The sequence below is a fragment of the Ranitomeya variabilis genome, chromosome 5 (assembly GCF_051348905.1).
Source record: "Ranitomeya variabilis isolate aRanVar5 chromosome 5, aRanVar5.hap1, whole genome shotgun sequence".
NCBI classification, from domain to species: domain Eukaryota; kingdom Metazoa; phylum Chordata; class Amphibia; order Anura; family Dendrobatidae; genus Ranitomeya; species Ranitomeya variabilis.
In genome coordinates this window covers 196344851-196358526 of record NC_135236.1, presented here as the reverse complement: position 1 = coordinate 196358526, position 13676 = coordinate 196344851, and the positions used below count along the sequence as shown (strand labels likewise).

The 13676-nt window shown below is 47.6% G+C and overlaps 1 protein-coding gene across 1 annotated transcript in view; it reads right to left on the bottom strand.

Moving 5' to 3' along the window:
* Positions 1-13676, bottom strand: part of SECISBP2L (SECIS binding protein 2 like) — a 96183-nt gene that overhangs the window by 14837 nt on the left and 67670 nt on the right. Inside the window, exons 8-11 of the mRNA XM_077263711.1 lie at positions 11757-11891; positions 9997-10077; positions 8771-8938; positions 535-676 (exon numbers count right to left, since the gene is read on the bottom strand). Coding sequence (XP_077119826.1) covers positions 535-676; positions 8771-8938; positions 9997-10077; positions 11757-11891 — 526 coding nt within the window. The remainder of the gene's footprint in view (positions 1-534; positions 677-8770; positions 8939-9996; positions 10078-11756; positions 11892-13676) is intronic.

Sequence of the window (13676 nt, the reverse complement as noted above, 5' to 3'; positions counted from 1 at the left end):
CGCCCCTGGGTGAGTATAATCTAATTTGTTTTTCTTATCTTTCAGGTTACATCGGGGGGCTTAACTACAGCATTACAGAATGCTGTAGATAAGCCACTGATGGTGGTGGCCGCAGTTTATAGGGCCAAAATTAGGTGACAGATTCCCTTTAATAGTCTGGGAAGCTCCATGGGTATTACCTGCTTCCCAGGCTATAAACATTGGCCCCCAGCTGTTGGCTTTCCCTCTGCTGGTTACGAAAGTAGTTAAGCGTGAGCCCACGCCATTTTTTGCAGAAAAATAATCTTTTAATAATTAAATACACGTACAGTTAACTGCACACTGTACTAATTGTATATGTCCCTGATATCTGTATAACTATCTATTCTATGTGTATGTAATCCATCTCTATCCTGTCAGCTTCTGCTGTGATTTCACTATACACGGCTGCTGAATTGCCGGCTTATCTTCTATCTACTTAATATATACGTGTGTGTATAGAAAAAATGGCAGAAAAATGCCCAGTATCAACATACCATAAGGCAGGTAACGTACCTGTGTATGATAATGGTCTCGTGTTGGTAATCTGACGAGCTTTCATTGCTTGCTGTTGCCTCTCCAATTCTGCCAGCATGTCCCCTAAATCTAGCTGAACTGGTGTCTTGCTTTTCTTACCAGATGCTTTAGATAAAGCTTCCTATAAAGCAGACACAGGCCATTAAAATTGATACAAGGTTTCAGAAAATAGTACTGGATCAGAACAGAAGTGGCACAATGTTACTAGCATACTAGCACAATTACTCAGATAAAAAGTTCTCCACCACTAAAAATATTATAATAAGCTTATAATCACCAAGTCAACTTACTAATGACTTGTATGCAAACAAGAAAAAATATAGAAAGGCTGCACTCATTGCTTCCTGTGGTGTAAAGAAGTCCTTTATTTCAATTCATATGGACATTCAAAGTGGTATAGCGGTGTGAGGGGAGATATGTGGGGAGTTGAAAGGACGATGGCTATTTCGTGCACAGGTGGCGACCTGTAAAAGCGCCACGTGTGCGCAAAACAGTGGTCGTCCTTCCATCTCCCTGCATATCTCCCTTAACACTTCGCTATGAAACTTTGAATGTCCATATGAATTGAAATAGAGGACTTCTTTTCACCACAGGAAAACAGTAAGTGCTGCCTGTCTATATTTTTTCATGTTTACGTAATACTTGTTGGCTACTGCACCACAAGCATCAAAAGTTTCTTGAAGAGTTGTTGGTTTTTACAACATATCCACTGGTGCCTAAATATTCCTACACTGTTCTGAATTAATGACGTATGTCACAAGTCAAAAAAATGATAATTCACTGCTGCTTGGAATTTGTGACATTTCGTTCTTTGATCATGTAACATGGAGTGAGGCAGATGAGACCCCCTGATCACGTCCACAATCACATGTCCCCCTTGGAACGGTTCGCAAATCTGCCTACTGTGCACACCCATTTGTATTTACTCTGATTGCACCTGTTGCATAAAGGAACAAGAGCCCAATAGAAGGAAAGCATTTATGCATAAGGAGTAGAGATGGGCGGACCGTCCCCTGGATGTTCGGGTCAGGCAAGTTCAGTTGAACATTTAAAAAAAAAAAAAAAGTTTGGTTTCAGGTACCAGGAAAGTACCCCGACCCAAACCAGATTCACTTGAATGGGGGGTCTGAACATTCTCGTGTTTGCCACGCTGTCATGTGCACGCCAAACTCTTCTGATGGGCAGTAAAAAAAAAAAATTTTACCGCCGGTCAGACAGCCGCGGTTCCCATGTGTCAAATGACAGCTGTGATCGGAGGTAAAAGGTTTTCCTCTGGTCACTGGTGTAGGCTGATGGGACTACTGCTCTCACTGTTATTAGCAGTAGCAGGCGTAGGGTGATGAAAGCAATACTCCCATCAACTGACACCGAAGGTAAACATTTTACCTCCAATCACAGCTGCGGGCTCACGCTGTCAAATGACAGCGTGGGAACCACGGCTGCCTGACCGGTGATAATGATTTTACTGCCGATCAGAAGCAGCGTTTGTCACGCTGTCATGCACATGACAACTTGAGAAAAGAGGGATTTTTGGTTCTTACTGTAAAATCTCTTTCTTGGAGCCTTCATTGGGGGACACAGGTAACCATGGATGTATGCTGCTGTCGTTAGGAGGCGGACACTATGCAAATAAGGAAACATTAACGCCTCCTTGGCAGTATACACCCTCCGACAGGCACAATGCAACTCAGTTTGGTGCTAAAGCAGTCGTAGGAGTAAGTATAAGGAACTCAATCTATGTAACAACCCAAAACAACGGCACGTTGGACAACATGGTACAAAATAAAGGGAGGGTGCTGTGTCCCCCAATTAATGCTCCAAGAAAGATTTTACGGTAAGAACCAAAAATCCCTCTTTCTTTCTCGCTTCATTGGGGGACACAGGTAACCATGGGACGTCCAAAAGCAGTCCCAAGGGTGGGAAAAAAATAGTCTGAGAAAAGAAGACTTAGGTCGGCCGGTGGGAAACCGTCGCCTGCAGTATCTTCCTACCCAGGTCTGCATTCGCAGAAGCATAAGTATGCACCTTGTAGAACCTTACGAAGGTGTGAAGGGACGACCAGGTTGCAGCTTTGCAGACCTGCAAAGCCGAAGCCTGGTGACAAACGGCCCAAAAAGCTCCCACAGCCCGGGTAGAGTGCGCCCTCACCCCGGGAGGAGGCTGTTTATCCTGAACGCCGTATGCCTTCAGAACCGCCGAACGAATCCAATGAGCAATAGCAGATTTAGAAGCAGGGAGCCCTTTCGACGACCTTCAGAGACGACAAACAGAGGATCGGACTGGCGAAAAGTAGCAGTTCTGGTAAGATCGACTCGGATAGCCCTGACCAAACCCACCTTGTAGAGGAGAGATTTCTCCAAGGGATGGACCGGGGAAGGGCACAAGGAAGGAAGGACGAAGTCCTCGTTGATGTGAAAAGCCAAAACTACTTTTGGTAGAAAGGAAGGAACAGGCCGCAGGACTACTTTGTCCTGGTGCAGAATTAGGAAAGGAGAACGGCAGGATAATGCCGCTAACTCGGATACCCTTCTAATAGAGGTGATGGCGACCAGGAAGGCCACCTTCCAAGATAAGAGAGAAAGGGAAATGTCCTGGATTGGTTCAAAAGGCGCGCGTTGGAGGGCGCCGAGAACGAGGTTGAGATTCCATGGCTCAACCGGGGAATGATAAGGAGGTGCTATGTGGGCAACACCTTGGAGGAAGGTCCTGACTTGTGGAAGGGAAGCTAGGTCCCTTTGGAAAAGAATGGACAGGGCGGAGACTTGGCCCTTTAAAGTACTCAAAGAAAGGTCCGAATCGAGACCCGCTTGAAGGAAGCCAAATACTGAAGGAAGGGAAAAAACCATAGGGAACAAGTTGTTGTCGTCGCACCATCGGAAAAAGGCCTTCCAACATCTATGATAGATGCGAGAAGAAGCCGGTTTCCTAGCTTTTATCATGGTCTGTATGACGCCATACCATTAAATTCAGAGACCGAGAATTAGGGTGGAAGAGGGGCCCCTGCGATAAAAGATCCGGACGGTCTGGGAGTCTCCAGGGTGCGTCCGACAGCATGTTTATTAGCTCCGCGTACCAGGCTCTGCGATGCCAATCTGGAGCTATTAAAGAGAACGGGAAGTTGAACCCTCTCTGCCTTTATCTTTTTTACAACCCTTGGGATCAAGGGAAGAGGAGGAAAAAGATAGGGCATGTGGAACTGGGCCCACGGGATCACCAGGGCGTCGCAACTGACGGCCATCGGGTCCCGAGACCTGGCTACATACTGGGGAACCTTGTGGTTAGTTCGGGAGGCCATTAGGTTGACGTCCAGAACTCCCCATCTCTGACATATTTGGTTGAAGACGGTGGGATGGAGAGACCACTCGCCTGACGCGAGGCCCTGACGGCTGAGGAAGTCGGCTTCCCAATTGTCCACCCCTGGAATGTGGACAGCTGAGATGGTGGGTACGGGGTCTCTGCCCAGCATAGAATGTTTGACACCTCCCTCATGATCTGTTTGCCGCGAGTCCCTCCCTGATGGTTTATGTAAGCCAAGGCCGTGGCGTTGTCCGACTGAACGCGGACCGGATTTCCCGTGAGGAGGGGCGGCCAGCGGAGGAGGGCGAAGAAGATTGCCCTGATCTCCAAGAGATTGATGGGGAGAAGGGTCTCCTGAACATTCCAGCAACCGTGCGCTGTGTGATGGAGAAAGACTGGCGTCAGTGGTGATGATCTGCCAGCGGAGGGGGAGAAATGACCTCCCGCGCAGGATGGAGGTGGAAAGCGTCCACCAAGTGAGAGACTCACATTGCCCAATTCGCCTTCCTCTCAATCTAGGGAAAGTGGGTTCTTGTCCCAGGCAGACAGGAGAGCCAGCTGGAGAAGGCGAGAATGAAATTGAGCGTAAGGTACTGCTTCCATGGAAGCGACCATCTTCCCTAGTACTCTCATGCAGAGCCGTAGAGGCAGAGGAACCGGGCGCTTTAAGGCTTTGATGCCCTGGCGGAGATAGAAGAACTTCTCTTTCGGGAGGAAGACCCGAGCTTGGATGCTGTTGAATTCCATGTCCAGGAACTCGAGGCGTTGAGTTGGAATCAAGGTCGACTTGTCCTTGTTGATTATCCAGCCGAGGCGGATCAGCGTGTCCAGAGTGATCTGGAGACACTGGTCGCAGTCCCGGTGAGACGGACCCTTGACCAGAAGGTCGTCGAGATAGGGGATTATGAGGATCCCCTTTGAACGAAGGATGGCCATGACCGCTGCCATTACTTTCGTAAAGACCCTGGGGGTAGACGCTAGGCCGAACGGGAGAGCTGTAAACTGGTAATGTTCCTGGATCGCGAAACGAAGGAACATCTGATGCAGCTGACAAATCGGAATGTGCAGGTACGCATCCTTAATGTCCACAGAGCAGATATTCCCCCGGTTCCATGGAAGCGATCACCGAGCGCAGTGACTCCATCTTGAAGTATCGAACCGCGAAGGTGGCGGTTCAACTGTTTGAGATCCAAAATCGGGCGGGGAGAGCCGTCTTTTTTCAGAACCACGAACAGATTTGAGTAAAAACCCGAAAACTGCTCGTGGTAAGGAACAGGAACGATCACTCCTGAGGTGAGGAGGGCATCGACGGCCTGGAGGAGCCCTGGGGCATGGGACGGCTGCTTGGGTGGACGAGAGAGGAAGAAACATCTTCCTGGGGGCAAAGAAAATTCTATTTTGTAGCCGGATGTGCCGATCTCCCTGACCCAGGCGTCATCGACTACCGATAACCAAGCCTTAACAGAAGAAGCCTGCCTCCCACCTTGGAAAGATTTCCAGGTGGGGGTGACCCGTCATTTTGAGGAGAATCTGTGGCCGCGAGATACGGAAGGTTTAGAGGAGCGACTCTTGGCCCTCCAGTGAGGGGTAGGCCTGAAGGAAGGTTTTCTCTGTTCCTCTAGGAGCGGAAGAAAACTCATGCTGGGAGGAACTGCCAGAGAAGGAGAAGGGCCGGAAGGGACAAAAGGACTGGGGTCCCCTACGATTAAAGGGGCGCTTAGGCCTGGATTGAGGGAGAGAGGTGCTCTTTCCACCTGTAGTGTCGGAGATTATCTGGTCTAGCTTAGTGCCTTAGAGCCCTGGAACGGAAGGCCAGTGAGAGACTTTTTCGAAGCGGGGTCAGCGATCTACGTCTTCAGCTACAGGACACGGCAGTGATGTTGCTGTTTGCTCTTGCGGAACAAGCAGCCGCATCCAAGGAGGCATTTAACAGATATTTCCCCGCGTGTGCAATCTGGCCCGCTAAATCAGCTAGTTCCTCTGAAGCAGCCGAAGCAACGATGCCCCTGCAAAGTATCTTGGCCCAGGCAGACACTGCTTTCGCCACCCAAGAGGAGGCGAAATTCGGGCAGAGAGAGGCGCCAGACGCCTCAAAGGCTGATTTGGTTAAAACCTCAATTTGCCTGTCCGTAGCGTCCTTAAGACACGCTGCATCAGGGATAGACAGAACTGTCTGCGACGATAGACGAGAGACAGGCGGGTCTACCTTAGGGGAATCAGACCATTTGCTCACCAGGTCTGGATTAAAGGGGTACAAGATATCCAGACGCTTCTTCCTGGAAAACGTTTTCTGGGTTGTTCCCAGTATCTAGAGTTAGTATTCTCAAACTCTGTGATTGGGAAAAACTCTAGAGGGCAGTTTCACCCGTTTGAATGAAACAGAGACCTCCTGGGAGGTGGAATCCTCCTCTTTAAGTTCAAGGGTTTGAATAATAGCCGAAATAAGGCTATCTACCATGTCCTGCGTGTCAGAGGTCTGATCTGTATCTGAATGAGACTCTGAGTGCGAAAGTACATCTGACCCGAAGTCCGCCTCAGAGGAGGGGGAACGGGTGGAGAGGGGTATTCTAGATGGTGCCGCGGGTTCCGTAGAGATGGATGAGGAGCTAGACAGAGTCCTCTTTCTGGATCCTTTCTCCAATTTGACCCTGTGCAGGTCATGGTCAGGTGCGAGCGAATCGCCGTGAGAGGAGTTCGTGGCACTGGTGGCAGAAGATAGAAGCGGCAAGCGTTCCAGGACCTGTACCAGGGACTGGGACACTTTTGTCAGGTCTGAAACTGACTGAGACATAGCAACAGCCCACTCCGGGGGAGTGCACTCATCCTGAGCAATAGGAGCTTCCTGAGGGACAGACATGGTTGAAGGACTGTAGGACAGAGAAAGGCGATGGCTGGCCTGAAGCCCACTTTCTCTTACAGCGGGCACAAGCGTAATGGATCACCATGAGTTTGTAGCCGGAGGCCTGTGTGGGGATGGGAATAGGTAGAGCCTGAATGAGGACTGCAGTAGAACGCTATAAAGGCGATACTGCTGAAGAGGGCTGTAGCAGAACGTTATGCAGTGCAGGTACTGTGTCCCCCTCCGAATCCTGAAGACGCTGCAGGAGCCGGCCAATATGGACGCAGTTCTCTCTGGCCATGCGACGCTGGAGCAAGCGGTGGGCGGGCAAATCTGTGTTCGGGCGCGCAGAAGTGTGGGCGTTCACAAGAAAAAAAACGGCATCCTGATAGGCCGCCGCGCCTGTGGAGGCGTGTCGGAGTGGAGAGCCGAGGCAGTGCACAGCAGAGGGGGCGTGCCCGGCGCTGGAGAAAATGAAAGTGCGGCGCTGATAGGCCTAGACCGGCAAGGGGGCATGGCCTAACGAGGTAAGGAGAAGGCTGCAATATGCCGGGAATCGTGTGATTGGGCGGGGAATTTGAAACTAGAGACCGGTGAGCGCTGCCGTGGGGGTGGGGGTGGGGGGGGGGTTGAAGGGAGGTTCTACCTTGCTTGAATTCGGCTCCTTGGTGTCTGAGGATCGAGACAGAATCCCTCGGAGAAGAAGAGGGTCCTGGGAGTAAGATCCTCCTTCCCGCACCATCTCCGGACGGTGCAGAAGGCAGCGTCAACCCCTTACGAGTAGGGGGGAGGTCACCATAGATGACCATCGTCTTCCTCTCAGCCCTCTCCGAGGAGAGGGGTGAGGAGGGGAAAAGGCGAGGACTGGCCACCAAGAAGTCACTCAGAAACACCCATAAGTGTGACAGGGGACGAAGTCCTGCCAGCGGGTCCGAGAGTGGGCAATGCGGGAAGTACCACACTGCTCTCTTGGTCGCTTAAATGTGGGAAAAACAGGGCGAGAATCTGCACCCTGTTACCCGAAGAAGTGAATCTGAAAGAGAAAGGGAAATGATTAATAAAACACAAAAACCCTGTAAAAGAAAATAATGCAGATCTGGTGGTTAGATCCAGGTCTGCCTCCTACAGACACTAAGCAAAAACTGAGTTGCATTGTGCCTGTTGGAGGGTGTATACTGCCGAGCAGGAGTTAACGTTTCCTTATTTGCATAGTGTCAGCCTCCTAGCGACAGCAGCAAACACCCATGATTACCGGTGTCCCCCAATGAAGCGAGAAAGAAAAACCAGTGTTCGGTGAAGTCCGTGTTCGGTGTCTGTGCCTGAACAGTAGGTGTTCGGTACGGACGCTAAACTTTACTGTTCGAGTTTGCCCATCTCGAATGGGGAACAACATGATACAGGCTAGAGGGCAGAGAAGAAGGAAAAAGTGCCCAGGGTGCTGGGATATAGAGCTGCCCCCCCTTCCACAAGCTGAAAGGATGAATATAAACACTACGGTGATATTAGCATTGGATTACTCAATTCATACTGATGAGAGATCTCTAGTATACAAGTGTACTGTATAAATAGTTTTTATTAATTTTTCTATAAAGCTCAAAAAACACCTCTAAACGCCCATGTTTTATATGCAGAACAAAGCTGGTATTGTGGTTTTTATAGGTCTGTATTATGCAACCAACACTACAGGATTGGCCTCCATATTACACCATATTGTCAGCGAAAACCACTGCTTCTGAGACAGAATCCCATATGGAATAAGTGAGGAGGTAAGGGTGTTTTCTACATGGCAAGATACAATACAACAGATTTCTGTAAGTGTTGTGTTGCTGATCTATACAAGATCAAGTAATAGAGCTCTTACATTAATGCAACGGTCACAAGTTTAGTATTTTACATCAGTATTTGTAAGCCAAAGCCAGAAGTGGCTAAAAAAATACAGAAGTGTTTCTATTATACTATTCCTCTGATAGTTCCACTCCTGGTTTTGACTTACAAATACTGCTGTAAAATACTGAATAAAAACTGAACTTGTGAACATGGCCTAAAATTGATGCATTTTCCTAAGAGTGATTCACAAACCTGGAGCTTTTTCTGTTCCATGCTGATTTCAGAATATTCCTGGGCGGTGGCTAAAGCAGCAGCAAGAGCCTTCTTTTTTTGACTTTTTGCACGTTTTGGTACAGATGTTGTAATGGGTATTGGAGTTTGAACAATATTAATGGGGGAATTTTCTGGTAAACCATCCAACTGGAAATAATAATGAGAAAGACAACAAATGTTTGGAGGGCGAGAAAAAGGCAGTGTCAATAGTTTAAATAGTAACACTTTAATAATGTTTTCCAGCTTGTAAAACAATGAAACTTTGCAAATCACTTTAATTATAGTATTTGTCTTCATTCCTGTAAAAAAAAAAAAAAAAAAAAAAAAAAGTCATTTGGAGGACAGGTGATGGCAGTGAATCAGTCAGCTCCACTGTCTTCATGCAATACATCCAAATCTTGGACTGCAATGCCCGGACTGGCTGCGAATCACCCGACTGAAGCATGCCAGCTTCATGTTTTTCTATGAGGCTGCACAGCTCTGGTCGGAAAACTTGCGGCCAGTCTGTGAGTTTGTCAGAGATCGGAAGTCTGAATGAGCCCTAACTCTGGGAATAATCTACTCAAGAAGACTGTTGTGATTGGCATAACACGCACAGAAGAGCGATGCTGAAGCTTTCACTGCCAGCATTGGTACTGCAAATGAGAATGTTCCGATATTAATTCATTTAAAGTCGGGTAAAATAGACTAGGGGAAAAACAGGGGTTTGGATGCATAATTTTTTTTTTCCCCGCACGGAAATGAAAATAAATCTCCTAATTCAGTAATTTGCAGAGATTCTTAATTTTGTCCATAACACATTATTTAGAGAGTTCAGTTACTCTTTAAGCATCATACATTTCTACATACTGAGATTCATATAAAAAAATACATTTAAATTAGCGAGATCTCTCATATTATGTAAATTCTCGACAAAGGAAATCATGACCTCCCAATCTATCAAGCTAGAGTGAACCTGACAGCTGACTAAGACACTGGCAGCATAATTCAGCCAAGTAGATTTTCCTCTGAAACGCTGCAATGTGTCAGGGAAAACGTACCATATGAAGTCACAGACACACATGTAAGGAGAGACTAGTCACACAGGGAGAGCAGGGCAGGGTTTCAAGGTAAAACATACCTGCCTGAAATGACAGTGCAGACTGATTCATGTTGACAGTGGAATCAGCCGTCAGGTTCACTCTAACTACTGAACTTCCACCTACCACTTTAGCTGCCATCTTTGGTTGGGTTTCATTTCTTGAAGCCACAGAGCTGCTGTTTAATTCTGGAAACTCGTCTTCATCCTTAGATAAATAGAAATAATAAGCAAATCAACAAAGTTTTAATAACAAAAAAAAAAAAGAAAAAAAACACGCTCAAAATACATTTTTGCATGGAATAATGCAATGTTTTAATCTATGCCACCCATAACGCAATCTACATGAAATCAGAGGAAGAGCGTGCAAGATGTCTTGAGAACCACCGTCTTATTTGCAGGAGCAGCAGGCGCTATAGAAAAACTGAATTTTAACAGTTACGCTACAACTAAATCATGACAGGTCTCCTGTCTTTGCATGTTATTATTATTATTATTTATTGTTATAGCGCCATTTATTCCATGGCGCTTTACAAGTGAGAAGGGGTATACATAATAAAAACAAGTACAATAATCTTGAACAATACAAGTCATAACTGGTACAGTAGGAGAGAGGACCCTGCCCGTGAAGGCTCACAATCTACAAGGGATGGGTGAGGATACAGTAGGTGAGGATAGAGCTGGTCATGCAGCGGTTTGGTCGATCGGTGGTTACTGCAGGTTGTAGGCTTGTCGGAAGAGGTGGGTCTTCAGGTTCTTTTTGAAGGTTTCGATGGTAGGTGAGAGTCTGATATGTTGCGGTAGGGAGTTCCAGAGTAGGGGCGATACGCGAGAGAAATCTTGTATACGATTGTGGGAAGAGGAGATAAGAGGGGAGTAGAGAAGGAGATCTTGTGAGGATCGGAGGTTGCGTGTAGGAAAGTACCGGGAGATGAGGTCACAGATGTAAGGAGGAGACAGGTTGTGGATGGCTTTGTACGTCATGGTTAGGGTTTTGTACTGGAGTCTCTGGGCAATGGGGAGCCAGTGAAGGGATTGGCAGAGGGGAGAGGCCGGAGAATAGCGGGGGGACAGGTGGATTAGTCGGGCAGCAGAGTTTAGAATAGATTGGAGGGGTGCGAGACTGTTCGAGGGGAGGCCACAGAGCAGGAGGTTGCAGTAGTCAAGGCGAGAGATGATGAAGGGCATGGACTAGGGTTTTTGCAGATTCTTGGTTGAGGAATGAACGGATTCGTGCAATATTTTTGAGTTGAAGTCGGCAGGAAGTGGAAAGGGCTTGGATATGTGGTTTGAAGGAGAGATCAGCATCAAGGATAACCCCGAGGCAGCGAGCTTGTGGGACTGGGGAGAGTGGGCAGCCGTGTACTGTAATGGATAGGTTCGTTGGGGGGGGTCACGTGAGATGGGGGAAAGATGATGAATTCTGTTTTGTCCATGTTAAGTTTCAGAAATCTAGCGGAGAAGAAGGATGAAATAGTGGACAGACATTGAGGGATTCTGGTTAGTAGGGAGGTGATATCTGGTCCAGAGATGTAGATCTGTGTGTCGTCAGCATAGAGGTGATACTGAAAGCCATGAGATTCTATGAGCTGTCCCAGGCCAAAGGTGTAAATGGAGAAGAGCTGGGGCCCAAGGACTGAACCTTGTGGGACTCCCGACAGATAGGGGGCGAGGTGAGGAGGTGGTGTGTGAGTGGGAGACGCTGAATGTCCGGTCTGTTAGGTATGATGAGATCCAGGATAGGGCCAAGTCTGTGATGCCAAGGGATGAGAGGGTCTGTAATAATAGGGAATGTTAGCAGCTTTGCAGGGTCAAAATGGTCGACAGGCTCTCTTCAACTGAAAATGCTATTCCACCATATGGACCACAGCTATTAACATACATTACCTCAAAGTAGAGCTGCTCATGGCTTTGATCAGATCTGCTTAATTGAGCCGTACTCCCACTTTTACTATCCTGTTTCCTATGGATATTCTGTCTTCTTTCCGATGACGTACTCTGCCCTCTCACACGATACCCAAGCTATGGTCACAACACATAAAATAGGAAATTAATGTTGCTCTATAAAAATACATATTATTGGGGTTATCTGCCACCATTAGAGATTATCAGAGATCATTTGTTTTCAAGGCAAGGAGCGCACGCTTACAAGCCCCTTGTTAAATATAAAGCATGCAAACACTGCTCTAAAGATGGCCAAACTGCTGGACCCGGCAAACTTAGGTGTCCCGGTGCTCCTCCGATGCTGTAGCAAAGGGAAGCTTTGCCTCTGCAGTATCTGAGAACACATGGTTCAGGGGCCATCTTCAACTGTCATTTGTCAAGAGTGCAAACAGGAAGCTTGAAGGCAGGGGGAGAAGTGCGCTCAAGACAGAAGATAAAAATTCTAACACTATGTATTAATCGGAAAGAGCCATCTTTACATTCTAGCAGTAAAATTAAGATGACAATACCAACCAGGTACAAAATGGTTTATTTTTTATCTTCATTACAATTACCGGGAGACATCAACATTTCAGCTCTGACAGTGTGAAAAACACCCATCAGTTCATCAGAGTCGATGCATTGTCTCCCTGTATAATAAAAAGGAGCCTTATGTACTCTGGATGTGGTCATCATCTATGTTTACTCCTTGGATTTCTTTGAGGACTGGGGATTGTTCTCTTTTTGGAGTACCTGCATTCCTGACATTGTATGGTTGTCACTTAAAGGGAACCTGTCAGCAGGATTGTGCATAGTAACCTACACAGTGTCAGGTCGACGCCATTATACTGATTAAAATGATACCTGGTGGTGAAATCTGTATTTTCAGTTTTGAGTTAATGATATGCTTGTGATCCAGGGCGAGTCTTCATGTGGTGCTCTGATTAGCTATTCATACTGAAGACTCCCGACTAGTGATGAGCGAGTATACTCGTTACTCTGGTTTCCCCGAGCATGCTCAGGTGGTCTTTGAGTATTTTGGTGTGCTCGGTGATTTAATTTTTGCCGCCACAGCTGCATGATTTGCGGCTGCTAGACAGTCTGAATACATGTGGGAGTTACCTAATAAACAGGCAACCCCCACATGTATTCAGGCTCTCTAGCAGTCGCAAATCATGCAGCTGCGGCGACGAAAACTAAATCTGCATGCACACCCAAATAGTCGGAGACCACCTGAGCTTGCTCGGGGAAACCTGAGTAAAGCGTATACTCGCTCATCACTACTGCTGACAGGTCACTGATCCCTCAGTGACCTGCCCCTTAGTTTACATAATAAATGTACCAAATATACTTGCGTACAAGCAGAGTTTTTCAGGAGATTTTTGGTGCTGAAAATGCCCCCACTCGGCTTAGGCCTCTTTCACACTAGCGTCGTGCACTGCACGTCGCTAGGCGTCGTTTTGCAGAAAAAACGCATCCTGCAAAAGTGCTTGCAGGATGTGTTTTTTCTCCATAGACTTTTATTAGCGACGCAGTGCAACGCATTGCCACACGTCGCAACCGTCGTGCGACGGTTGGGTCATGTTGCGTCGGACCGTCATCACCAAAAAACGTTGCTTGTAACGTTTTTTGGTGCGTCGTCTGCAGCATTTCCGACCACGCATGCGCGGCCGGAACTCCGCCCCCGCCTCCCCGCACCTCACAATGGGGCAGCGGATGCGTTGAAAAACAGCATCCGCTGCCCCCGTTGTGCGGCGCTTTCACAGCTAGCGTCGGTGCGCCGCAACATCGCATAGTGACGTGCAGTGCACGACGCTAGTGTGAAAGTAGCCTTATACTCGAGCCATTGACCCAGAGGACAAAGGTGGAGGGGAAGTGACAGAG